General features: G+C 52.7%; 3 protein-coding genes across 4 annotated transcripts in view; 2 read left to right on the top strand and 1 right to left on the bottom strand.

Annotated features, from left to right (window-relative positions):
- Nucleotides 1–2,834: 2,834 nt before the first annotated feature.
- Nucleotides 2,835–15,760, top strand: Dph1 (diphthamide biosynthesis 1). 2 transcript variants are annotated; one of them, XM_021212449.1, is made up of 13 exons: nt 2,835–2,916; nt 6,939–7,091; nt 7,204–7,267; nt 8,947–9,068; nt 9,583–9,740; nt 9,875–9,996; nt 11,893–11,961; nt 12,295–12,451; nt 12,562–12,662; nt 13,511–13,589; nt 14,114–14,254; nt 14,405–14,511; nt 15,064–15,760. In XM_021212449.1, exons 1-12 carry the CDS (start codon nt 2,856–2,858, stop codon nt 14,492–14,494), a joined length of 1,317 nt encoding a protein of 438 aa, XP_021068108.1. In that variant the 5' UTR covers nt 2,835–2,855; the 3' UTR covers nt 14,495–14,511; nt 15,064–15,760. The 2 variants fall into 2 exon arrangements, 1 of the variants encoding a protein (XP_021068108.1); XR_003845165.1 differs by having other exon boundaries at nt 2,854–2,916; nt 14,114–14,840.
- Nucleotides 14,648–15,810, top strand: Ovca2 (OVCA2 serine hydrolase domain containing). Its single transcript, XM_021212450.2, has 2 exons — nt 14,648–14,840; nt 15,064–15,810. The coding sequence occupies exons 1-2, from the start codon at nt 14,657–14,659 to the stop codon at nt 15,561–15,563; spliced, it is 684 nt and encodes a 227-aa protein (XP_021068109.1). The 5' UTR covers nt 14,648–14,656; the 3' UTR covers nt 15,564–15,810.
- A 2,633-nt stretch (nt 15,811–18,443) lies between these two features.
- LOC115065362 (zinc finger protein ZFPM1-like) overlaps nt 18,444–24,294 on the bottom strand; it is a 6,457-nt gene continuing 606 nt past the window's right edge. The window contains exons 2-3 of the mRNA XM_029546123.1: nt 21,174–21,232; nt 18,444–20,812 (exon numbers count right to left, since the gene is read on the bottom strand). Coding sequence (XP_029401983.1) covers nt 20,059–20,812; nt 21,174–21,232 — 813 coding nt within the window. The 3' untranslated portion in view covers nt 18,444–20,058. The remainder of the gene's footprint in view (nt 20,813–21,173; nt 21,233–24,294) is intronic.

Raw genomic sequence — 24,294 nt, 5'->3', positions numbered from 1 at the left:
CCGTGTACCGGCCCTGAGCCCCGATGACAAGTCCAACACCCTTGCCCCGTCTCCTCCCTGACCCGCGTCCCTTCCTTCCTGTGAGGCTCGACGGCTCTTCCCTGCCCAGAACTGCTCCGGCGACATAGCCGTTCCCCCAACCCCACGCCTATCCAGAGTCCTAAGACACTGTTCTTTGGGAGGAGATGTGCGGGACAGCTAGCACTTGGGGATGTCCAGTTGGAAATCGTATAAAGAACTATGGGAGTTAAGGTGTGCTATCTCTGGCTGGAAGGCCTCCAGTCCCCTTTAGTCCTACACAGACCCCGCCCATGAAAGGATTCTCCAAACGGAGGAGGTACCGCCCGTAAAGCCGGTCGGTCCTGCGAGGGCCCTTTGGGCCAAGTGTGGAGAAGGTTCAAGCCAGCAGAGATCCTAGTTGGAGGCCGGCACCCCCTACTGGCCTGGGATAAGAAGGACTCCTTAAGAGGAAAAAGACTGGGCCGGGTCACTCGTTGAACATATTGAGTTATGTGTATTACACTATGTGGAAATTCAGCCAGTAAAAAAGAAAAGGTCCCTGTCCTCCTTGAGTTTATACTCTAATAGGACCAAAGGAGAAAAGTTCAGATGATGGAAGTGTCTTGAAGAAAGACAAAGAGGATGTTGCTCTGGAGCTGATCCGGGATGCGAGTGGGGGATGGGGTGGAAGTGGAGCTGACGTGACAGCTGCCATCTAACCAGAGATCTAAGTTCTCTGTGGAGTAAACTTGGCGGGGTGATCGGAAGTCAGAAGCAAGGCCATTATTGGCACGAATACAGATACTCAGTACCCTAAGGTCCCCCCCCCCGTTTGAGCTGAGTGTGAGGGAGAATCAGATCTGATGATTCTCCCTCAGAAAGTCTGGGTTCAATAGGTGGAGAGAAGATACCTGGAGAGGAAAGAATGCATAAATGTTTGAAGTAACCTTATTTAGAGCATTCTTCAGCTTGGTCCTTCTAGGGTTGGGAACACAAAGTGAGATATTCCTTAGTTCCTGCCAGCTGCAGGAACCGGCACCACCTGAGCCCTGGCAAACTAAACTCTAGGACGGAGCTGTGAATACACTCCATAAAACTAAGGCCCAGAGAGGCTAGCTGACTTGCTCAACAGCACCCAGTAATCAGTACTAAACTGTGGGCTGCATGAAGGCTTTGCTATTCACTTCCCCACCTTCCCGTGCCGCCTCCCCATGACCCCCTTGCCCCACGGACTCCAATATATTGGGCAGACTTGGGCGGTGTGAGTGTGAGAAGCAGTTATTTTGGGATTTAGGAGGGCTGGATGTTGACTTGGAGTCCAGCCAGGGAATGGGGGTGGCTGTTGGTGGGTGTTGTGGTGTAATGGGGGAGAGGGGTTACATTGAGCCTGTCTTGTCATCAGGCAGTAATTACTCAGACTGCTGAGTAACTCGGGAAGGGGGGACCCTCACGGACAGATGGAAGTGTCCTCAGCCCCAAGCTGATTGCCAGATACCGCTGTCCTGCTAGGAAAGGTCTTGGGGACACAGTCATGATGGTTTTGCACTGCAGCCTTCATCCTGTATCATCTGGTTTCCTAAGTGGGGGCAGGGCTGCTCATGTGTGACAGAAGCTATACAGCAATGTTAGGAGACGGTGCATACCTCTGATCAGGTAAAGGTCCCAGGAGATGAGAGGGCTGCTGGGGAGAAGCCACTGGGCCATTGGCACCGATCTTTCCACCCTAGAACTTGAAGCTAAAGCTAGAACGGAAGGTGTCCACAGGAAGCCCAGGCTGGACTCTTATTGAGGTGAACGATTGTTCCTTGATGAGCACATTCTGGGTCAAGCTACATCCGTCTTAAGAGTTGCAGAGACTGAAGGGGCATCGACCCTTTCCATTGCTTCCCTTGGCTGCTCATTCCCAGTCTGCCTCCCCCCTTCTCTGAGAGGCCTCCCAGCCTCTCGGGCAAGGCTGGTACCTGGCTGCTTGTTTTTACATCTCTCTGCACCTTAATTAGGGGTTTCCAAGCAGGGAGGGCCTCCAGGGGAGCCTGAGGCCACAGAGCTGCCTTAAAGGGACAGCTGCGCTCACCACTGCAGAGAGAGGAGGATGGGAGTGGGGGTTCAGAGTGCCGGTGACCATGCTGCACAAGGCTGAGGGTAAGCCCGGCAGGTGCTTTGTTCTGCCAAAGGTCAAGGCTGTCTTGCTGACTGCTCTGCCTTCTCTTTGGGGTCCCAGGAGTGCTGTCCACCGATCAGAAAAAAGGCTATAGCCTGAAGGACAGACTAGAGAGGGCAAGACCCAGGAGGTTTAGGGAATTGAGGCCTTAGGCTGCCTTATCCTTCCAAGAAAGCCTTTCCAGTTTCCAGCTTTTCCCTTGAGTACCGGCTTGCTCCATGTCGACCCTCTACACTCTGGGTACATAGAAATTCACACTAGACTCTCAGCTTGGGAGCTGGGCTGGTAGGCGTTAAGGCTCCATCTTGCTGGGACAGCAGAGGTCTCTGAGATAGAGAATGTGCCCGTGTGAGCTGACAGACTACACTTTACAAGGAAAGAAACGGGGAGCAACAGGAAGGCCTGGTAGGTCGCAGAACTCCTTTAGGCACACTCATCTGGGAGTAACAGCTTTGAACCAGGTTAGAGAAGAGCCTGGGAGCAAGGGGGACCACTAGGGGACGCAGAGAGGCTTGAGAGTCCAGACCTTTTGTACCAACCGGTGCCCATTGTAGCACCGCCCTCTTCTCCTTTTAGTCACCGCCCTGTTAGAATCTCCGCCCTCGGCTCGGCGGCTCGGCGGTCGATTGTGCTACCTGCGCTCTCCGCGCTCTTCCAGCGCTGTCTTTTTGTTCCCCACGTGGGCTCTTGGGTGATGGCGGCGCTGGTTGTGTCCGAGACTCCGGAGCCAGGAAGCCGAGTCGGCTCTGGCAGAGGTGGGTGCAGCAACGCTGTGACCTCCAGACCTCACATCTCTGGTGGGACCCCCAGGTCAGGAACAGGACGGGAGGTGACACCTTTCCCCTTGAGACCGGAGAGTGTCATGCTGTTAAAACTTCTGAGCTCTCATCACCAGACCCAGGGACCGGTCTTTTCCCTGGGACTGCCACTCCTGGGAGTTTATTTTCCACAAGGCGAAACTATGCCCCATCCCAGCTAGCAGACAGACCCGGAAGAGTGAAGGTACAGGACAGATCCGACGGGAGGGAAGGGACCACGGTGCGCTTCATTTTAAGGTGGACTCGGAAGATATACTTTTATTTATGCGGAGAGGAGTTTGGTGTCCTTTACCAGGCACTAGCCGGCGCCCAGTAATTGCCAGCCTTGTGCTAGGTGGAGGGACGAGAGTACTGCCCTGGCCCTGATCCCTACTCAACTGGAGGGGCGGGGGATACAAATTCAAACGTGACAACCTTGATAAAGGGGGAGGTGCCTACTGCTCTCTGTACTAGCACCTGCTGTGCCCAAAAGCCCACCAGAGATTTGGACTTGTCCGAAGAGATTCTGTAGGGAAGCCGACGAGTCCAGGCTCGTTGTCCAAGGCCGTGAAACTGACCCATCGCTCTAACAGTGGTAATATTCAAACGCGATGTCAGGGCCCCAGCCTTCCCAGGTTATGGAGTTCAACGCACCCTCCTACCACAGTAGAGAACAGCACAGGTCTGGGAGGATCCCTCCCTTTCATAGGGGCCCTAGCAAGAAGTTCGGGCACACAATAAAGGTTCTGAGGTATGGGATGACTAAACGACTTTTCCAAACTTTTTGGCTCCTAGAGTGGGAAGTTCAGGATAAGGCTTGCTGAAGAGCCTCAGGTTTTGTTTTGTTTTGTTGTTGTTGGTTCCCCCCCCCCCAGACAGGGTTTCTCTCTGTAGTTCTGGCTGACCTCGAACTCAGAAATCCGCCTTCCTCTACTTCCCAAGTGCTGGGATTAAAGGTGTGGGCTACCACTGCCCGGCATGTTTTTGTTTTTTGAGACAGGGTTTCTCTATGTAGTTGCGCTGACTGTCTTGGAACTCACTGCCGATCAGGTCGGGCTCGAATTCGCAGAGATCCGCCTGCCTCTGCTTCCTGAGTCCTGGGATCAAAGGTGTATGCCACCACTGCCCGACTCAGTTTTTTTTTTTTTTCCAACCCCCCCCCCAAAAAAAAATGAATTAGAAAATTTTAACATTCATTTATTTTACATTATGTGTCACAGTGCCTGTGGAAGTCATAGAGTAACTAGTGGAGTGAGTTTCTTCCATGTGGATGGATCCACAGGGTTGGATAGGTCCTGAGGCTTGGCACCTTTACCCATTAAGCTATCCCTCTGGTTTCAGTAGTTTTTCTTTTTTTTCTTTTTTTTTTTTTTTTTTTTTTTTTTTTTTTTTTTTTTGTTTTTGTTTTTTTGTTTTTCGAGACAGGGTTTCTCTGTGTAGCCCTGGCTATCCTGGAACTCACTCTGTAGACCAGGCTGGCCTCGAACTCAGAAATCCGCCTGCCTCTGCCTCCCGAGTGCTGGGATTAAAGGCGTGCGCCACCACGCCCGGCTTCAGTGGTTTTTCTGTTCGAGGGTTTATTTGTATATCTCTGCTCAGGCTAGAGTGTTAACTCCTAAGGTGTAATCTGTCCACTGGCACACTAAAGTGTGTTCTTTCTGCCCTTCCTAGGATGAACATAAGGACTAAGGACCAGGGGACTTATTAATGACTTGTTTTATTATTTATGTGTGTGACACCTGTGTGTGTACTAGAAGCTGTTGGAAGACTGTATCTGATTCCTCTGGAGCTAGAGTTACAGCTGCCCAATGCGGGTGCTGGAAATCAAAGTCTGACTTCTAGAAAAGGAGCAAGTTCTACAGGACTGAACTGTTCCACCCCCAGTGGTGGCTGTTTTGAGACAGGGTCTCAAACATGGTGGCCTAGACATCCACCATGACCACCACCAAAATTTAAAAATTACACACACACACACATACACACTCTCACTGATGTGGCACACATGCACACCCACACACTGGGGATTGAACCCAGGGCCTTTTCCAAGCAAGCAGTCTGTGCTATACCTTTATTTATTTATTTTTTTCTTGGTTTTTTGAGACAGGGTTTCTCTGTGTAGCCCTGGCTGTCCTGGAACTCACTTTGTAGACCAGGCTGGCCTCGAACTCAGAAATCCACTTGCCTCTGCCTCCGGAGTACTGGAGTACTGAGATTAAAGGTGTGCGCCACCACACCCGGCCTATACCCTTACTTTTCACTTTGACACAGTCTCATTGTACCATACCTGACTAAATTGTGTATGCATGTGACTCTGTGTATGTGCGTGTGTCTGTGTGTGTTTAGAAACCAGAGGTCTATATCAGGTATCTTGTTCTCCACCTTTTTTTTTTTTTTTTTAATTTAAAAAAAGTTTTTGCCAGGCAGTGGTGGCGCACACCTCCGATCCCAGCACTCAGGGGGCAGAGGCAGGCGGATTTCTGAGTTCAAGGCCAGCCTGGTCTACAGAGTGAGTTCCAGGACAGCCAGGGCTACACAGATAAACCCTGTCTCAAAAACCAAAACAAAAACAAAAAAACAAAACAAAACGAAAAGCTTTATGTCTATGAGTGTTCTGTTTGCATGTATGCCTGTGGACAGAAGTGGGTATCAGATCCCTTTATAGATGGTTGTCAGCCACTATGTGGGTTTTGCAAATTGAACTCAGCATCTCTGGAAGAGCAGCCAGTGAGTGGTCTTAACTGCTGAGCCATCTCCCCAGCCCCGAATTTTTTTGGGGGAAGGAGGGGAGGACAAGGTCTTGTTGACTTTACTGGGGGGAAGGAGGGGAGGACAAGGTCTTGTTGACTTTACTGGGGGGGGAAGGAGGGGAGGGCAAGGTCTTGTTGACTTTACTGGGGGGGGGAAGGAGGGGAGGGCAAGGTCTTGTTGACTTTACTGGGGGGGGAAGGAGGGGAGGACAAGGTCTTGTTGACTTTACTGGGGGGAAGGAGGGGAGGACAAGGTCTTGTTGACTTTACTGGGGGGGGGAAGGAGGGGAGGGCAAGGTCTTGTTGACTTTACTTGGGGGGGGAGGAGGGGAGGACAAGGTCTTGTTGACTTTACTGGGGGGGGAAGGAAGGGAGGACAAGGTCTTGTTGACTTTACTGGGGGGGAAGGAGGGGAGGACAAGGTCTTGTTGACTTTAGGGGGGGGAAGGAGGGGAGGACAAGGTCTTGTTTACTTTACTGACATCTTGATCCTCTTGCCTCAGCTTCTTCTTTTTTTGGGGGGGGGGGTTTCAAGACAGGGTTTCTCTATGTAGCCCTGGCTGGCCTTGAACTCAGAAATCCACCTGCCTCTGCCTCCCAAGTGCTGCGATTAAAGGCGTGCCTCATCTTCTTGAATGCTGGGATCATAGATGTGCATACCATGCCTGGCTTTATTTTATTTTATTTTTTTAAAGATTTATTTATTTACTATATGTAAGTACACTGTAGCTGTCTTCAGACACTCCAGAAGAGGGCATCAGATCTTGTTATGGATGGTTGTGAGCCACCATGTGGTTGCTGGGATTTGAACTCTGGACCTTTGGAAGAGTAGTCGGGTGCTCTTACCCACTGAGCCATCTCACCAGCCCCATGCCTGGCTTTATTATTCTTTTAAATGAGGAGAGGGACAAAAGTGTGGATTAAGCAACTTGGGCCAAATCGATGGGACTTGAGTTGTGTGACTCCTCTGCTTTTTAGTCTTTTTTGTGTCATCTCTAGTCCTGAGGGGTGAGCCATGCCCCCATTTATGACTGCTAGTAACCTCGCAGCACAGAAATTAATCATGCAGATTCCCCCCTGGTTTATGGGCTGTCTCTGTCTGTAGGATGAATTCAGTTAGGGCAGAAGCTGGGTGGATATCCTTTGTGTGTGGAATCTGAGCCTTCAACTCAGAGTTAACAGATTAAGTGGCTCTAGGGCAGATGTAGACTCAGGCCTTAATGTTTTTTCTAGGTCGCATCTCTCGGGGGCGACTGGCCAATCAGATCCCCCTTGAGATCCTGAACAATCCCCAGCTACAGGCTGCTGTCCAGGCTCTGCCTTCTAACTACAATTTTGAGATCCCTAAGACCATCTGGAGGATCCAACAGGCCCAGGCCAAGAAGGGTGAGCCCTCAAAGGGTGGAGCTGTGGTGAGGTTGGAAAGGTTGCCTGCCCTGACATGGGGCCAGTCCTGTCCCAACCTCATCTAGCTCTCTGCCTTTCATCTGTCTTGCAGTGGCCTTACAAATGCCAGAAGGCCTCCTACTCTTTGCCTGCACCATTGTGGATATCTTGGAAAGGTGAGGCTTGGGCACTGGAGAGCATGCTGAATATAGTTATGTCTGTTGGCATAATTTTTCTCTCCTGGACTATTGGCTAACCCCTGAGCCTCCTCCTGGACCGCTGGCTAGCCCCTGAGCCTCCTCCTGGACCACTGGCTAGCCCCTGAGCCTCCTCCTGGACCGCTGGCTAGCCCCTGAGCCTCCTCCTGGACCACTGGCTAACCCCTGAGCCTCCTCCTGGACCACTGGCTAGCCCCTAAGCCCCCTACAAACATGTATATATACACAAAAGGGAAAACTGGAAACAAAATTCCCAGGTTGCTAACTTGGCTTGTCCATTTCCCTTCCCTTATATAGCCTGAGCAAGGGCAAAGAAGTTAATTTCCGTTTCTAGGCCAGAGCAAATGGTAGCATCTGGGAGGAACCTAAAAAAGCTAACCCTAAATGGGTGAGGGTCTGGCTGTCAAGGGTTGGGGCAGAGTGGAGGGATGAGAGGCTGGGGAGTTTGAAGAGGGTATCTTTCTCAGGCTCAATTTGGGTGGGAGTAGGTGGGTGGCAGAGGTGAGAGATGCCTAGGGAAAGATATTCAGTTCCTCTGCCCCCTCCTTCTAAGTTTCTTCATGACAATGAACCATTGCTGGGGGTTGGGGGGAGCAGTGCTCAGCCATCTGGAGCCAGCATGAGCACAGGGAGGGGGAATGCAGAAAGGGGAGGTCACCTCGTGCTGGGAACCTCCTACTTCCCTGCTGCTGCCCTCGCCCTTCTCCCTCCCCACCACCACAGACCCACTTCCCTGCTCCCACCCTCTTGCCCCTTGGGGATGCTCTCTGGGGCTCAGGCCAATTTGCATACATTTTAATCTATAAAAAATTAAGTGCTCTGGCTGACTCAGAGCCTGGGCTGCATTCTAAGGAGCTGAATAATCTGCTTCTGTGCACAGCCTGATTTGGGGAAGGGGGTGGAGGAGGGGGCAGACTGGCAGCAGTTCAGCTTCCCCCCACTGCACCCCAGAGGAAGATTGGGGAAGCCCTGCCGCAGAGCCAGCATCTATGCCCAGGTATGGTGTCTTCCAAGGAGAGCTAAGCCTCCTGCTCTGTCCCAGCGGTGAGTTTGGGGGTGCAGGGTCTTTTCTACCACCCTGTCCCCCAGTGATTCAGTCCTGGCAGCAGATCTCAAAACAATGTGCTGTCCAGAGCCCACTCTTCCTGATTGCATGAGGAGTGTGGGCAGCACCATGTGCTGTGGGGGAGCTGCGCATGGGTCCTCCCCATCCTGGCCACTCATGGCCTTACCTATGGGTGGGAAGCTGGTGGGGTCTGGGCAAGGGGAGGCCATGCCTCCACATACATCTACGCCTCCACAAACAATAATGCCAGAGTTTGTCGGGGAATCTTTACCTGCCCTGGGGAGGATAAGTCACAGTCTCAGGGGTCTGTCTGGACTATGCACATGCACTTCTGAGGGCTAGGGGGTCTTGCAGTCTAAGGCTGGACAGGGTGCTGCAGACGTATCTTCACATAGCAACTGTTCCAGGAGCTGCTGCCAGGGCTGAGGGAGGTGGCAGATGTACCCCTCCTACTCTTGGTTGGCAGCTGCCAACTCAAGGAGATCTGGGTCCTGAAACACCTCCAGAGTGAGGACTGTCTCCCATCTCAAACTGTGTCTCTGTTCCACTGTTCCGCAACCCCACCCCACAGGTTCACAGAGGCTGAGGTGATGGTGATGGGTGACGTCACCTATGGGGCTTGCTGTGTGGACGACTTCACTGCAAGGGCCTTGGGAGTTGACTTCCTGGTGCACTATGGTCACAGCTGTCTAGGTATGGTGGGCTGGGACCCCAGAATTCTGGCAGAGAGGCAGGCTGCAGGCTGCTCTTCTCTATTGTGTACTTGCAAGGACAAAATCCCTCCCGGCTCCCAGGGTGGCCTTGGTCTTTCTGCTTTGCAGTTTGCCCTTTCCTTTGGATTTGGCTGGGAATCATGCTACTGTCTCAGATGTGCATGTTTGGTGTTCTTGTTTGTTTGGGTTGGGTTGGATTCTGAGACAGTCTAACTCTCTAGCCCAGGGAGACCTGGAACCTAACAGCTGCGCTCCTGTTTCAGCCTCCCAGCTGCTGGCTCATAGGTGTGGGTAAGCACACCTGGCAGATACAGGTGTGTGAAAGGCTGTTAGGGGAGAACAGGCTGGGTACCCAGCTGAGATGAGAATGAAGACCCTCCCCTCTCCCAAATCCCTCTCAGGCTGAAGCCCTGGCTGCTCTTGAGATTGGGCCTGGGCCAGGATCCTTGCTCCTCCTGCCTTTCAGAACGCTTGTTTTGAACTCTTCTCTGTAGTCCCCATGGACACCTCTGTTCAAGACTTCCGAGTCTTGTATGTCTTTGTGGATATCCGGATAGACACTGCCCACCTTCTGGACTCGGTCCGCCTCACCTTTACCCCAGGCAGCTCACTCGCTCTGGTCAGCACCATTCAGTTTGTGTCAACCTTACAGGTAAGTAGATCAGCTAGCATTGTGTGGGGTGGAGAGGCTGCTCCAGGGTGCTCCTGGCTCCCGGGCCTGGTGCTCTGGGCTGTTCCTCTGGCCCTGACTTTCTCCCAGCTTCCTTTCCTTCATTATCAATACAGGCAGCTGCACAGGAGCTGAAAGCTGATTATCACGTCAGTGTCCCACAGTGCAAGCCCCTGTCCCCTGGGGAGATCCTAGGCTGCACATCCCCTCGGCTACCCAAGGAGGTGGAAGCTGTTGTGTAAGTGAAAAGTGGGGGCTAGTTTGTAGAGACATTCAAAAGATGTCATACTCAGGGAAAGAGGCTAGTCTAAAGTTCCGAACCTGTGTGCTCAAGGTCACCTTGGAAGATAGGGCCTATGTGGGGACCACACTTCAAGTTCACTTGCACTCTCCAGCGGTCTATCCTTCATCCAGAAGGCCGTGTTGAGGGTGGAGACAGAACTCAGAACTCAGAGGGCCTGATGGGGGGATCAGGGTGGGTAGAAATGGAGAGAATGTAATTGGAGAAGATGGATGGGCACGCCCAGGCTGCAGCCCCATTAATTTAGCATCCGGACAGCTAACAAGCAGGAGCAGCGTGTCTCCTGCCGCCTAATTATTTTAGGTAATGGAAATGCTTAATGTTGTGTGAATGCAGCCTCGCAGCCGACAGCTTCTCCGGCTGGGACTGGGGATGGGAGTCCTTTCCTAGCTAGTGGCAAGAAGGGAAGGAGGGGCACTGGGACTCAGCCCCACCCCTGGAGGCTTTGGGGACTGGTCCCACATGTTTGGCTACACCCACATAGGATACTCCTGCCCTTAGGCCCCCACACAGGACTTGCACAGCCCAGGCCTGGCAGCCCTGCTCCCTGAGGGCCATTCCCCATGAACTTGTGCCAGCATAATGGATACCCACCCTCTGCGGCCTCGAGGTGCATGTTGAGGGAGGTTGAGTGTTGGCCTCAGGAGTTATGCTCTCCAAGAGAGAAAGAAGCGGGTGCTATGGGTGATTTATCTTACAGGCCCTGCCCTCTGCAGGTCCTAGGACGGTACTGAGTGAGGGTGTCTCTGAGGGTATGTTCTGTGTGGCCTGGCGGTGAAACCTGGTATCCAATCTTAAAAACACTGCTTGATAGCTTTTGAGCTTTGAGCAAGTGGGTTTTCTTTTGTCTTACTGAGTAGCCTTTGCTGTTCTGGAACTCACTGTATAGCCCAGGCTGGCCTCAACTTCACAGAGACCCCCAGCTTCTGCCTCTCAACTGCTGGGATTAAAGACGTGAGCCGATAGGTCTGGCTTGAGCAGTGCATTAGAGTCTTTGAAACTTGGGCTTACCTCCTGTAAGACGGCAATAGCATAGGTGTTTTAGGTACTTACTTTAGATCTGGGACTCAGAAAGTATAACTTTGTACTATATCAGTGCTGGGTGTGGTCCAAGAATAGCCAGTGTGTACCTGGAACCTCTTCTACAGCCTATATAACATAGATTTTTAAATTTTATATCTTTATTTTTATTTGTTCATTTTGGATTTCCTAGACAGGGTTTCTCTGTGTAGCCCTGGCTATCCTGGAGTTCATCTGTAGACCAGGCTGGCCTCAGATTCAGAGACCCACCTCCATCTTCTGTGAGATACCACCACTCTTTATTGCATGAATGTTTTGCCTTCATGTATGTCTGCCACATATGTGCCTGGTCCATGCATCATATTCTCTAGAAAAGGAGTTACAAGTGGCTGTGAGTCACTGTGTAGGTGCTAGGAATTAAACCCAGGTCCTCCGAAAGAGCAGCCAGTGCTCTTAACCAGTGAGCCGTCTATCTCTCCAGCCCTGAGCACAGACATCTTAAACACAACCTCTATGTCTATGTTGAGCTGAATAAAAGAGAAACGCTCCCTCAGCTTTCAAATTATGCTCTTGGGCCCAGGTGGCCTTTCTTTGGCCTTGGCACTTGCCACGGAAGCTGTTGCATCACACAGCTGTCTCCTAGGCGTCTCTGTCCAGTCCTTGTTGGACATATGAGAGGCCTGAAGAGATGAGCTGTCATCAGTCTCGCTGACTCAGCAGCACTGGTGACTGAGAACTCAGTCTCCAGACCTGTAAGCCAGGGCACCCCTTGCTGTTCCATTACTGCACTTACACACTCTTCCCACCCTGCAGGTATCTTGGAGATGGCCGCTTTCATCTGGAGTCTGTCATGATTGCCAACCCTAATATACCTGCTTACCGGTATGGGCTGGGGAGGGCTGACCATGTATGGCAGGATGAGAGCCTCTGCCCTGGCGGCCCTCATTAGGCTGAACTACCCCTCATTCCCTCATTCCCCTCATGACTGAAGCACATCTGGAATTTAGACCCCGGACTGATGTTGCCTACCCGGGAGTCACCCCCAAGCTCTTAAAACACTCCCTTGCTCTTGCCTGCCCTAGCTGTAGGGCTGATCTCAGTAATAATCCTTGTTTCCAGCTAGGGCCAGATTTCCTAAATCTCTCTTTAGATCCTGTGTCAGGGGACCACTTAGCTGACTCTGGGCTGTCACAGTGATCCTGACAACTTTTCCAGGTACGACCCATATAGCAAAGTCCTATCCAGAGAATACTATGACCATCAGCGCATGCAGGCCACTCGCCAAGAAGCCATTGCTGCTGCACGCTCAGCCAAGTCCTGGGGCCTTATTCTGGGCACTTTGGGCCGCCAGGGCAGTCCCAGGATCCTGGAGGTGAGAGGGCTCAGCATCAGGAGGAAGGGGGCTGACAGGCAGGTGGCTGGAGTATCTAGCTTTGACCACTTCATCTCAGAAGCTCCTGCTTGGCCTCCCTCTCTCGGCAGCACTTGGAATCTCAGCTCAGAGGCTTGGGACTCCCTTTCGTGAGGCTGCTGCTCTCGGAGATCTTCCCCAGCAAGCTCAGTCTACTTCCTGGGGTGGATGTGTGAGTCCCCACCTTACCCGTGTATGGTGACCAGCTAATGGGAGCTTAGAAACCAGGTTCTGGCCAGCACAGACTTAAGGTTACAGCCAATGGGAATTGGATATGTGGTCGTGAAATCTTAATATTTATCAAGAACTTACCTAGCAGGGGCCACCCTTGACCATGGGCCGCCTGCATTGTCTAGCCATCATAGTCTGGTGGGAATGAGTCTGAGAGTGCAGTGTACAAACCTTGGTTCTAGATGGGTAGTTACAACTGAACTGTCCCCAGAAGTTGGCTTATGGAGTGAAGGGCTGATGACCGTTTGTTTGATTCTATTAAGGTGGATTTTTTTTTCTTTTGCATGTGTGTTAGTGTGTGTGAAGCTTTGGTGCCCCCCCCCTTTTTTTTTCTTCCCCTGAAACAGGATCTCTCACTGGCTTAGTAGACTGGCTGGCAATCCACCTGTCAAGATCTCGTCAGTGCTGGAGTACAAGTGTATATGATATACCACACACACACACACACACACACACACACACACACTTGCCTTTTATTTCAGATGGTTGTGAGCTACTATGTGGGTTTTGGGAATTGAACTTGAATCCTCTGCAGGAGCAGCCAGCTTCCTCGACCACTAAGCTATGTGTCCAGCTCCACTTTTGCTTTTAATGCAATGGTTTTGGGAGTGAAGGTCAAGTCCTAGGTTTACAGGGCAGCCACTTACAGTTAGTTACCTTCCCAACAGGATAGTTGGATCAGTACATCCTGCTGACAAGTGGGCATACTGAGACACTGTTATGTTCTCCAGTGTGGTATCCCAGAGAGAGGTGACCTTCATGTCACATCTTACTGACTTACCTTCCTAGGTGGGTGCAGGTGGCATGTCCACGCCTCTCCATTGACTGGGGTTCAGCCTTTCCCAAGCCACTGCTGACACCATATGAGGTAACAACCACATTTTGAAAATCTCTGTACTTCCTATTGAGGGAGGGTTGTGAGATGGCTGGCATGGGTGAGCAACACTTAGGGTCGCCGGTTCTGAGATCGAGCCACCATCTTGCTATGTAGTGTTTCTGTTTGTATTTAAGACTTGCTGGCCAGTCGGGCGTGGTGGCGCACGCCTTTAATCCCAGCACTTGGGAGGCAGAGGCAGGCGGATTTCTGAGTTCGAGGCCAGCCTGGTCTACAAAGTGAGTTCCAGGACAGCCAGGGCTACACAGAGAAACCTTGTCTCGAAAAACCAAAAACAAAAAACAAAAACAAAAAAAAGACTTGTTGGTCTCAGTTTACGGAGTGCTGGGAGACATGAGCCATCACACCTGACTCGCTGTGTAGCTGCGAGTCTCTACACCTCACACTTTCTTTCTGAAGCATAATGATAATACACTCTCTTCATAGACCCTGGTCAAATTTGCTAATGCAGGGACAAAAAAAAAAAAGTATTGACATCATTGTCTTTTCTCCCCTAGGCAGCCGTGGCCCTGAAGGACATTTCTTGGCAGCAACCCTACCCCATGGATTTCTATTCTGGCAGCTCCTTAGGGCCATGGACAGTGAACCACGGTCGGGACCGAGCACCCCGGGGTCTCTGCCAGCCTGCATCTGACAAGGTAGCAACTTTAAGCAGGGCAGAGAGGCAGCCTTCAGGCGCAGCCTTGGCGTGACGTGGTCCACGGCCGCCGCCCTGAGGACAGCGGGGGAAATACAAGGGAGCCGGTGGAGGTCGCAGTGGAGAGACTTGGGTTTGTCGGCTCCCTCAGGTGCCGCAGGGGTCCGGAGGCGGCTCTCCAGCCCCAGCCTGTGAGGGTTGCAGCTGCGCCGACCAGAAGGCTACTTTGCCGGCTCCCTGAGCAGGCCGGAGCAGCAGGTATTTGCAGCCACGCCCCACCTTTTTGTTTTAGGAGGGCCCCGCCTTCCCGGAGCCCCGCCTTCGGGGTGTGCCCCGCACGGGCCCTGCCTCCTTGCAGGTTCTACTTCCGCTTAGGAAGGCCTGCTTCCGGTCGGCCTGCAGTATGGCGGCACGGCAGACCTTGCGGGTGCTGTGTCTAGCCGGCTTCCGGCAGAGCGAGCGGGGCTTCCGTGAGAAGACGGGAGCGCTGAGGAAGGCGCTGCGGGGTCGCGCAGAGCTCGTGTGCCTCAGCGGACCACATCCGGTCTCCGAGGCAGCGGCTCCCGAGGGTGCGGGGCCAGACTCGGGTGAGACAAGCCGGAGCCCTTCGCACACCCGGACCTCTCAGTTATCACCTAGCATTTGACTCCGTCCTGGTCTAAGCTCCCAGGTTTCCTCCTTTATCTGTGTCCGGGCCATACCAGGTCCCTCCCGCCCCCCAAGTCCCCCGGCTGCGCTTTCCCAAGCTCTGCCTTCGTCCTCCCACGCTCTCTAACCCTGGTCCTGTGCTCTCCTCCCCTCTGCTTCTAGGGCCCTGTTCTCCGGAGGAGCAGCCTCGAGGCTGGTGGTTCTCTGAAGAGGAAGCCGATGTTTTCTCTGCTCTGGAAGAGCCCAAAGTGTGCAGGGGTCTGCAGGAGGCCCTGGAAACGGTGGCACAGGCCCTTGACACGCTGGGGCCCTTTGATGGACTTCTTGGCTTCAGCCAGGGAGCTGCACTAGCAGCTTGTGTGTGTGCCCTGGGCCAGGCAGGTGATCCTCGCTTCCCCTTGCCAAGATTTATCATACTTGTGTCGGGGTTCTGTCCCCGAGGCCTTGGCCTTAGGGAACCCATCTTACAGAACCCCATGTCACTGCCTTCACTTCATGTTTTTGGGGATACTGATCGAGTCATCCCTTCTCAGGAGAGTATGCAATTGGCTAGCCGGTTCCTTGGAGCCGTCACCCTCACCCACTCTGGTGGTCACTTCATTCCAGCAGCTGCATCCCAGCGTCAGGCCTATCTTAAGTTCTTGGACCAGTTTGCAGAATGAAGGATCGACAAATGTGTCTGCACTGCTCCCACTTTCTCCAGCAGCCCTCCCTGGTGCACTCCTCACCATGGCTAGTTAAAAGACAACTGTCACTTCTCAGGACACACATAAGCTCAGAGAGCCTGTGAGAAGACAGTGGTGGGCAAGCAGGGGCTGGCACCCCTGTGACTGACGAACAATAAAGCGATGCTTTAGATATGAATGCCTTTCTCCTGCTGCACAGACCCTGGGGCAACACCAGACCAAAGCTGTGAGCCCCCAGAACACATTTTTGGTGGAAGTCATTTATTGTTGTCTGTCTTTAAATTCTGCTTTTTGTGTGTATGGGTGTAGACTTGTGGAGGTCAGACTTGTGCGGGGAGTCGATTGTCTCAACCATGTGGGTTCTTTTTGAGCTCTGATCATTGGGCTTGGCAAGTCATACCTCTACCTGCTGAGCCATGTCACCATCCTTTTGTGGAAGTCCCAGACTGAAGAAGCCAGATATCTTGGTGACTTAGAATCAGAAAGTTTTACATTTGAGGAGTTTGGGGAAAGAAAACACTTGGCAAGGCTCTGCTTGGGTCCATCTGCTTCTAGGTTTCCTACATCCTGGTCCCTGAGAATTGGGAATTGGCTTTCTTTTGGTCCCTGACTTGGCCTTTGCTTTCTCTTCCATAACTGTTCCATCTCCCTCTGAACTCTGAGCTTGAAGACTTGAGTGGTACCATGTGTTGGACAGAGGCCAAAGACAGCACAGAGTAAACTATCTTTTCCTAAGGAACCCATCTGCAGGGTTTCTGAGATTACTGCTATTCATAATTGATGATGCTAATTACTGATATGTTAAGAAAGCCAAAGCTTAAGTAGCCTCCCAGCTTAACCTCTTACCATTTTTCTTCTCACTTCCAGTGCCCAATCTTGCCACACACATAGGCACGCTGTTTTCTGACTTTTCTAAGACATCATCACAAGGTACCTACCTAGTCCCACACCACAATATCTTAGTCACTGAGCAGGAGTTGGCCAGATATTCCAAGTCATTCTTGTAACAGTCACATTAAAGATACCCAGAGTTATATGTTCCTTGACACACAAGTGTTTCAAGGTACACATCAGAGAAATGGTTCTGTGGTTAAAGACATGGGCTGCTTTTTTAAAGGACCTGGGCTTGGTCTCCAGCATCCACATTGTAGCTCACAAACATCTATAGCTCTTAGTTCCAGAGGCTGTAGTCCCAGATCCCAGGGATGCACATGATAGTGCAATGACCCCTGGGTGCTGGAGAGATGGCTCAGTGGTTAAGAGCACTGTCTGCTCTTCCAGAGGTTCTGAGTTCAATTCCCAGCAAACACATGGTGGCTCACAACCATCTGTAATGGGGATGCACTCTCTAGTGTGTGTCTGAAGACAACTACAGTGCATTCATATAAATAAGAATAAATAAATATTAACAACAAAAATAGTCAATGACCCAATGGCCATGGTGGTACATGCAGGCAGACAGAGAGGATGGTCTGATCTATAAAGAGAAACCCTATTCAAAAAACAACCAGGTGGTGGCGGTGGCACATGCCTTTCATCCCAGCACTTGGCTGGCAGAGACAGGCAGATCTCTGAGATTGAGGCCACCCTAGTGTGAAGACGGAGTTCTGGAACAGACAGGGCTATGCAGGAACACTTCCTGTAGATGACCAAGGCAGAGCTTTGCCATGTATTCTCTTCCCCTGAACTCCACGTACGTAAAAGTCTGAATCAGTTACAAAGGCCTCTGGCTTCTTTAGTTTAAAGCTTAAGACTTCCAGGATGGGGGCTGATGAGATGGCTCAGTGGGTAAGAGCACCCTGTTCTTCCAAAGGTCCTGAGTTCAAATCCCAGCAACCACATGGTGGCTCACAACCACCCGTAACAAGATCTGGCGCCCTCTTCTGGAGTGTCTGAAGACAGCTACAGTGTACTTACATATAATAAATAAATCTTAAAAAAAAAGACTTCCAGGATGGGCAGTGGTGGTGCACGCCTTTAGACACAGTGCTTGGGAGGCAGAGGCAGACAGATTTCTGAGTTCGAGGCCAGCCTGGTCTACAGAGTTCCAGGACAGCCAGGGCTACACAGAGAAACCCTGTCTCGAAAAACAAATAAAAAAAAAAAGACTTCCACCAAAAGACAGTGGGATAAACTGGAATTATACCCCAAAGTCCCATTTATTGATTTGAGATCTCTTTGTAACAGATTGGGTGGGGAGTTGGTCTCTGTGCCTTGCTCTTGCCTTACAGGGATTGCTTCCTTTGACAAAAGGAGATTGAACAGATGGAATTCTATAAACCCCATTGGCTTTGGTCTACTAGTAGTCTTTGCTTTTCTGTAAATAATGGCTGGATCTGCAGGTCAGTACTCAGACCCACTGGCAGTCACTGGCAGCCCCCCCATGTGTCAGCTCCATCTGGGGAGCAGGATGACTTGTACTTGGTAGCCCTGTAAGTATAGGTGAAGGTTCATGTGAGTGGTCTTTAGGCCCTGGCTCTACCAGGAGAGAGAGAGAGGAGAGGGTTCAAGCAGAACTGTATTAGGTAGAACAGAAAGAAGTGCTATGTTTGAAGTAAAGACCCCTCCCAAGAATCACAACAGTTCTGGTTCCCAACAAGTGGAGAGTTACTTCCCACCATGCAGAATGAACTTCAGTGCTACTACACGCACATCCTGTGGGCCTCCTACACAAGGAACACTTGTTAAACCTGGGGTTCCTAGAGAAAACTATAGACCTACTTGTCTGCCCCTGGTCATTCCTGATGTAGCTATTTGCATACTACAGCCTTGGGTACAATTTAAGTCTCTGGTAAATATATGTTATTAGGAAAGAGACTCTAGTGGGACTCAAAACCCTCTGGGGAGGAGAAAAAGCCCCCCCCCCCCGAGGAATCAGTGCTCTTAACATTTATGTACAGCCCAGGCAGATAAGGTCCAAAGGTAGAAATAACGTTTATTGAGAATTAACTATACCAGACAATGAGACAAATAGAAGCCTGTCATCTAACTGATTTTTGAGACAGGGTCTCACGATAGTTCTGGCTATCCTTGAACTCACAGGAATCCACTTATCTCTGTCTCTGAAGATCTGGTATTCAAACCATGTCTCACCATAGCCTAATTCATTTATTTTTGGTGCCGGGATCAAACCCAGGACCTTAGGCATGCTAAGCACAGACTGTAATTCAGAGATCTATGCCGAGCACCCCTGCCCCCCATTGTCTAAATGCTGTCATTAACCTAAAAACTGAGTTTTACAATTGAGGAAACAGGCACGGAAAGGCTAAGTACCTTACTCAAAATTGGATGATTCAGACCCAAAAGCCCCAATTCTTGCCTGTTGTCATCACCACCACTACCCTCCCCCCTTGTTTTGAGACAGGAGTCTCATATTTATTGTCCAGGCTCCTGAGCAACTGGGACTTCAGGTATACACTGCAGCTCCTGGTTTTGGTTGGTCTCTCTGTCTGCTGTTTGGTAAAGAGCAAGCAAAAACGACCACTCTCTATAGGCTAAATGCCCAACCTGGGCTTCTGTTTTCTAATGTGTAAAGTCGGGGAGGAAGGCATGGTTTACACTAAATGTTTTTTAGGACAACGAACACTCAAAGCATTATATAGTCAACCTTCTAATCACATCTTCTGATGGGTTCCATCTGCAAAAGGTTTGTCCTCTTTTCAAATTATCCCTGCTATTTGTTTTCTGCATCTTCATTACATTCAGGATTTCTAAAGCTCTATGGAAGACAGTACCCCATCAGAGAGAGTCTCTCAACCGCCCTAGCCACAGAGTATTTACGTGCAGCCTCTGTGGTGGTACTCCTATTGGGGGCACGTTTGAAGATCTCAAGTTGGGATGCATTAGAGACCAGTTGAGGAAAGACTGCTGGCTGATACCTTCAGACAATGCACTAGGAACCAGGTGAACTTTACTAGCCTGCCAGCTTCTTGCTGTGTTAAGGACCCTTTTAATGATGGCTCAGGAGAAAGTTTGGGGACAGAGTTATGGCTCTATCAGGAAAGGGATTTTTTGCCCTTTCTCCTCTGCCTGCTCACCTAGGGTTTTCTGGGAGAAAGGTGTGATAAAACTTCCTTCTCTCCCTTCAGCTCTCTGCGGGCAAAAGTGACTTCTTCCTTCTCACAGGACTCTTGATCCCATAGGTTCACTATTCATGAGATAAGAATCCTTATCGCAGAACCACCCATTTTCTCGCCACCTTAGGCAGCGATACCTCGACTGGGAAGAAAGGACAGTCACTGAGGAGGATGTTCAGACACTCCGTAGATCTTGCTTTTGCGCCCGAGGTAGATGCGCAGCAGCCTGAAAGACCGCCTCTCTGAGCACACCTCTTGCCACCTCCGCAGACTCATCGGATGTTGCGTCGCCGCCCCGCCTCCTCTTGCTCTGTATCTGCCTAAACCCAGGCTGGCAGAACTCGGGAGTGGTGGGGAGCGTGGGCGTGCTGCGGGGCGACCATGGCTGTAGACTGTTACCTCCGGTTCCCACAGTAACAATCGAAAGCCACGGTTGCCCTGGAGACGCGGGGGCGGGGCTTGAAGGCTGACGTCAGCACCGCGGGCGGCGGGGGTGGCTTGAGTGTCTGCGGGGCCAGCACCCACCGCAACCCACGGGGACCTTGGACAGGCGTGCCCGAGGGAGGCGCTTGCACTGCATCAGCACCGCGGACAGCGGCGCAAGGAGGAGCGGAGGGGCTGGGGGTCGGCGGTCCTGGGGCGGGGCCAGGCGTCGGTGGCCGTGACTGGAGACTGTTACTGAGGGCGGCCCGGGCAGTAAGCAGTCTAGAGCCAAGGTGCCGGCGCGCTGCCCGGGCGGGGATATCCCGTCGCCCGCAGTTCAGAGTGCTGCTGCTTCTCAGGCCCCCCTCCTCCGCCCAAGCGCGCGCGGACAGACACGCGACCGTGACGTCAGAGTCCTGTGACGTCAAAGATGTCCCAGCGGGGAGGCATTTCCGGCGGTGGGGAGCGGTGGGGGGGTAGGGCGGGGCGGCCTGATCGAAGCCCCGCCCCCTCCTGGTCCTGAGAGGACAGCTCCACTTGCAGAGGCGGGAAGTCCTGAGCTCAGTGGGACAGTCCGATGGGACGGGACGGGACAGGACAGGGAAGGGGCATGCGGGCAGCACGCGGGACGGGGGTCCCGAGAGAGCCGCAGGGCCGAGGTTTGCGTCTGTCTGTCGTGGGCGCCCTGGCTCAGTCAGTCGGGGCCATCTAGGCTGAGTCACCGCTCTGCGGACAGGGGAGAAATGAGGGGGCGCGTCTCCTGAGACGCCAGCACCTTCTCCCCACTTTCTTGAAAGGATGGCGCAGGAGCCGCTCAGCCTCGGGAAATGGGGTCGGGGGCTCTGCTCTCCGCTTGACGTTTCTCCAGAGTGTCTGCGTCTGCATTTGGGTGCCGGCAGGTGCTGCATAGGGTTGGGTCAGCCGCCGGCCCCTGGTCCACCAAGCTTAAAGGAACCTTCGTCCCTCCCACTCTGACCCCCCATCCTCACACCGGAGTCCCCCTCCAACCCGCCGCCCCTCCGGTCCCCTCCGCGCCCTCCCATGGCGTCCGCGCATCTGCCCATCTCCGACTGTCGGTGGTCCTTACCTGTCGGGCCGCGTCGCACCAGTGCCGGCTTGCCTCCCGCAGCCCGGCCGGCGCCGCCGCTTTTATAGGCGCGCGTAGTACTCGTGCGGCGGCTCATTCATGCGGCCGCGGCTCCTACACACTGACGCGCTGCCGACGTCAGCAGAGAATTTAGGAAACGGGAAAAGAGGCTATTTATAGTGGCAAGCGGGGAGGGGGGGCGTAGGGGAGGACGGGACGAAGCGACAGGGAGTTGGAGCGGGAGGAGGGTGCGCACGCGGAAGCAGGGTTGGGTAGGGCGAGTACGTAACCCTAGGCTTGGCCTCCAAGGGGTTAACTTTCCGGAACTGCAGGCGACGGGCTGGGGGAGAATAGTGAAGGGAGGGTGAGGCCCCGTTCTGTGTTTATTCACTCACCCCTTCCGGGGCTTTGAGAGTTCTAGGATCCCAGTCCTTTTCGCCTGGACCGCAGGGGTCCTCCCTTGACAGCCCCAACCCTCACTGTTCATTTCCTAGACCCTACAGTCCTATGACGCCAGAAGATGCCCCGCGATGGTATCACTCCCATTTGGCCACTGTGGTGCCCTCCCTCTCTCCTGGTCTGTGTGTGTGTGTGTGTGGGGGGGAAGGAAATGAAACTGGACCGGTTTAGGAGGGGAGTAGAGTGCACCTTGGACTTTGACATCTAGGAGCTGGGGAAAGAGGGGTGGAGAAGCCTGGGAGATTTGGAAGGCTTCCTGACTGGACCACAGGAGGAAAGGTACCAGTCAGATGGTGGAAACCGCAGGGAAGATCAGGGAGTTAGGAGCGTGGTCTGGACTTTAGAAATGAGCAGAAGAGCCTCTGTAAGAGGTCGGAAAATCCGTGTATGGAGTATCCACAGAAGGAAGGGCTAGCCTGACAAGCAACGGAGAGCCAACTTGGCAGTGGCCCAGGGGGCACATAGGGGGCCACCTTAGCGGGGTGGAATAGGCAGAGGCAGAGCCTGTAAGAGAGGGAATGAGACTAAGGGGGCTCAACAGCTTGGCGGGTGTGTGTGGCTGGAACCCCTTTCTAAAGGAGTCAGAATAGACTAAAGGCAAATACGATGAGGAACAGGTTCTCCAAAACAGCCCGATTCTGTCTCCATGCTCTAAATGGGATCGTCATGCGTTCATGGATGGAGAGGAGGAAGCTGCACCAGGATGACCGGAGGAGCTCAGGAAGAAGGGAAAAGCAAAGTTAAGAGGAGGGGCATGGTGGTGCGCATCCTTGCACGTGGGAAGTAGACGGTTGGCTTTGTTGGTTCGAGGCTAGCCATAGACTTGAGAATGTGGTGGTGGGGGTGGGGGCGTGGAGGAGGAGGAGAGAAGAGGAGAGGGGAGAAACTTGGGCAGGATTATGTAGTTGGGCCCATAGCGATACAACAAGGGCTTGAATCGGTGGAGAGGGATAGAACAAGAAGGAACTGAAGACCCAGCCGACCTCCTATGGGTCAACCAGCGGATAAACTCCATTGTGTAAAACACATACAGAGCCTTTCTCCAGACTCGCGCGATCTAAGCCCATTAAAAAGAGAAAATATTTAAAACGGGGACATCAGAGACACCCTTGCTTGTGGGAAAACTCAGAGTTGTCAAAACTCATCCCTAAGAGCACTTCTGGGGAGCCTTCTTATCCCCCAACGCTCCGTTACACTTCCGCTTCAGCCCCAAGGCATATCCCTTGACAGAGATACCAAGGTACCTCTTCACTTCTCCTAGAGGAAATTTTCTTCTCAGAAATTGCGGAGTCCACCGTGGGACTGCAGTGCTTGTCTTGTATGGACACTGTACGGAGATACAAAGTAGTAAGTGGATTAGATGGAGGCGGAGCACACCGCCGCGGAAACCTGGTGAGCCTTGAAGACTTCTCCGACCAGACGCCTAGGCCAGGCACAGAAGTCTCCTGCCAAAGAAACGCAGCCTCTAGGGGGCGCCCAAGACCTTGGTGTCTCACTGGTACAGCTAGAGGCCCGGCCGGCGGCCCCGGGCGAGTGACTCAGCCACTACCTCAAGCGGGGGAGTGGGGGCTCGAGGACAGCGTGGGGTGCGGCGAGCGCAGCCCCCACCCGCCCTGCGCCCCGCGCGGTTGCTAAGCTCTCCAAGGCCTCTGAGAGATGAGATCCCGGGAACCTCATTGGTTACCATAGTAACTCTGAGCCCCAGCCTCTCCGGCTTGGCCACGGAGGATGGAGCAGCCAATAAGAAGCTGTGGGCGGTTTGGGGGCACCCCCCCTATGGCGTGGGCGGGGGTCAGGAGGTGCGGGGAAGAGGCGGAGCGTGGGCCACGGAGGCGCGGTGCTTGCAACGGTGCTTATGCCTCCGCCCCGCTATGCAGGGACATTTCCGGTGAGCGCCCAAGAGCTGGTGCACGTCCCTCCCTCCTAAAAGAGGACTCGCCGACATGAATCGAGCTCTCCCTCGTGTGGCGTGTAGGATTTTTTTTTTTGAGGGGGTCTCAAGCCGCCCGTTCTCGTGATATCTCTCGAATGGTGTATGGGGGGGGGGGACAAACACTTTAAGATCCCTCAAAACTGCTTAGATGGGGGATGGGGGACTTGAGGGGCACGTCGCAAGGGGGCTATTTCCAATGGAGGGTTCTAGACCCGCAAGTTCGGGAAAGGCTCTTTGGTAGGACCTCTACCCCGTTTAACGTAGTAGCCTCCGCAGTAGCCCAAGAACTTGGGACTCCGGGAGGGGGCGGGCGGCCTGTGTAAACATGGCGCGCCCTCGAGTGTCACTGCTTGGACAGTGTTCGAGTGTGGACGGTTTATGATGTGCATACTGATAACATGTGTCTGAGGGAGAGTTGGAATGCCTCTCTCCACGGAGTCCAAGTGAATAATGGTGTTCAGAAATGCCTAATAAAAGCCACCCCGCTCTTGCTCCGAACGTATCTACCTTCATCTCACTTAGGATTCTAAACTCGCCCTCTCACATTATACTGTCCGCAGTGTTCCACCCCAACTCCCTCTTAAAGATAGGGTCTCAGGTAGTAGAGGCTGACCTTGAACTCCTAGTCCCCTTGCTTCCAACTTCCGGATGCGAGGATGATTACAAGAATGCGCCACGCGTGGTGGCGCACGCCTTTAATCCCAGCACTCGGGAGGCAGAGGCAGGCGG

This window comes from Mus pahari, chromosome 14 (genome assembly GCF_900095145.1).
Source record: "Mus pahari chromosome 14, PAHARI_EIJ_v1.1, whole genome shotgun sequence".
NCBI classification, from domain to species: domain Eukaryota; kingdom Metazoa; phylum Chordata; class Mammalia; order Rodentia; family Muridae; genus Mus; species Mus pahari.
Note: the sequence above shows the minus strand (reverse complement) of the source record. Positions and strands in the feature narration are given on the sequence as shown.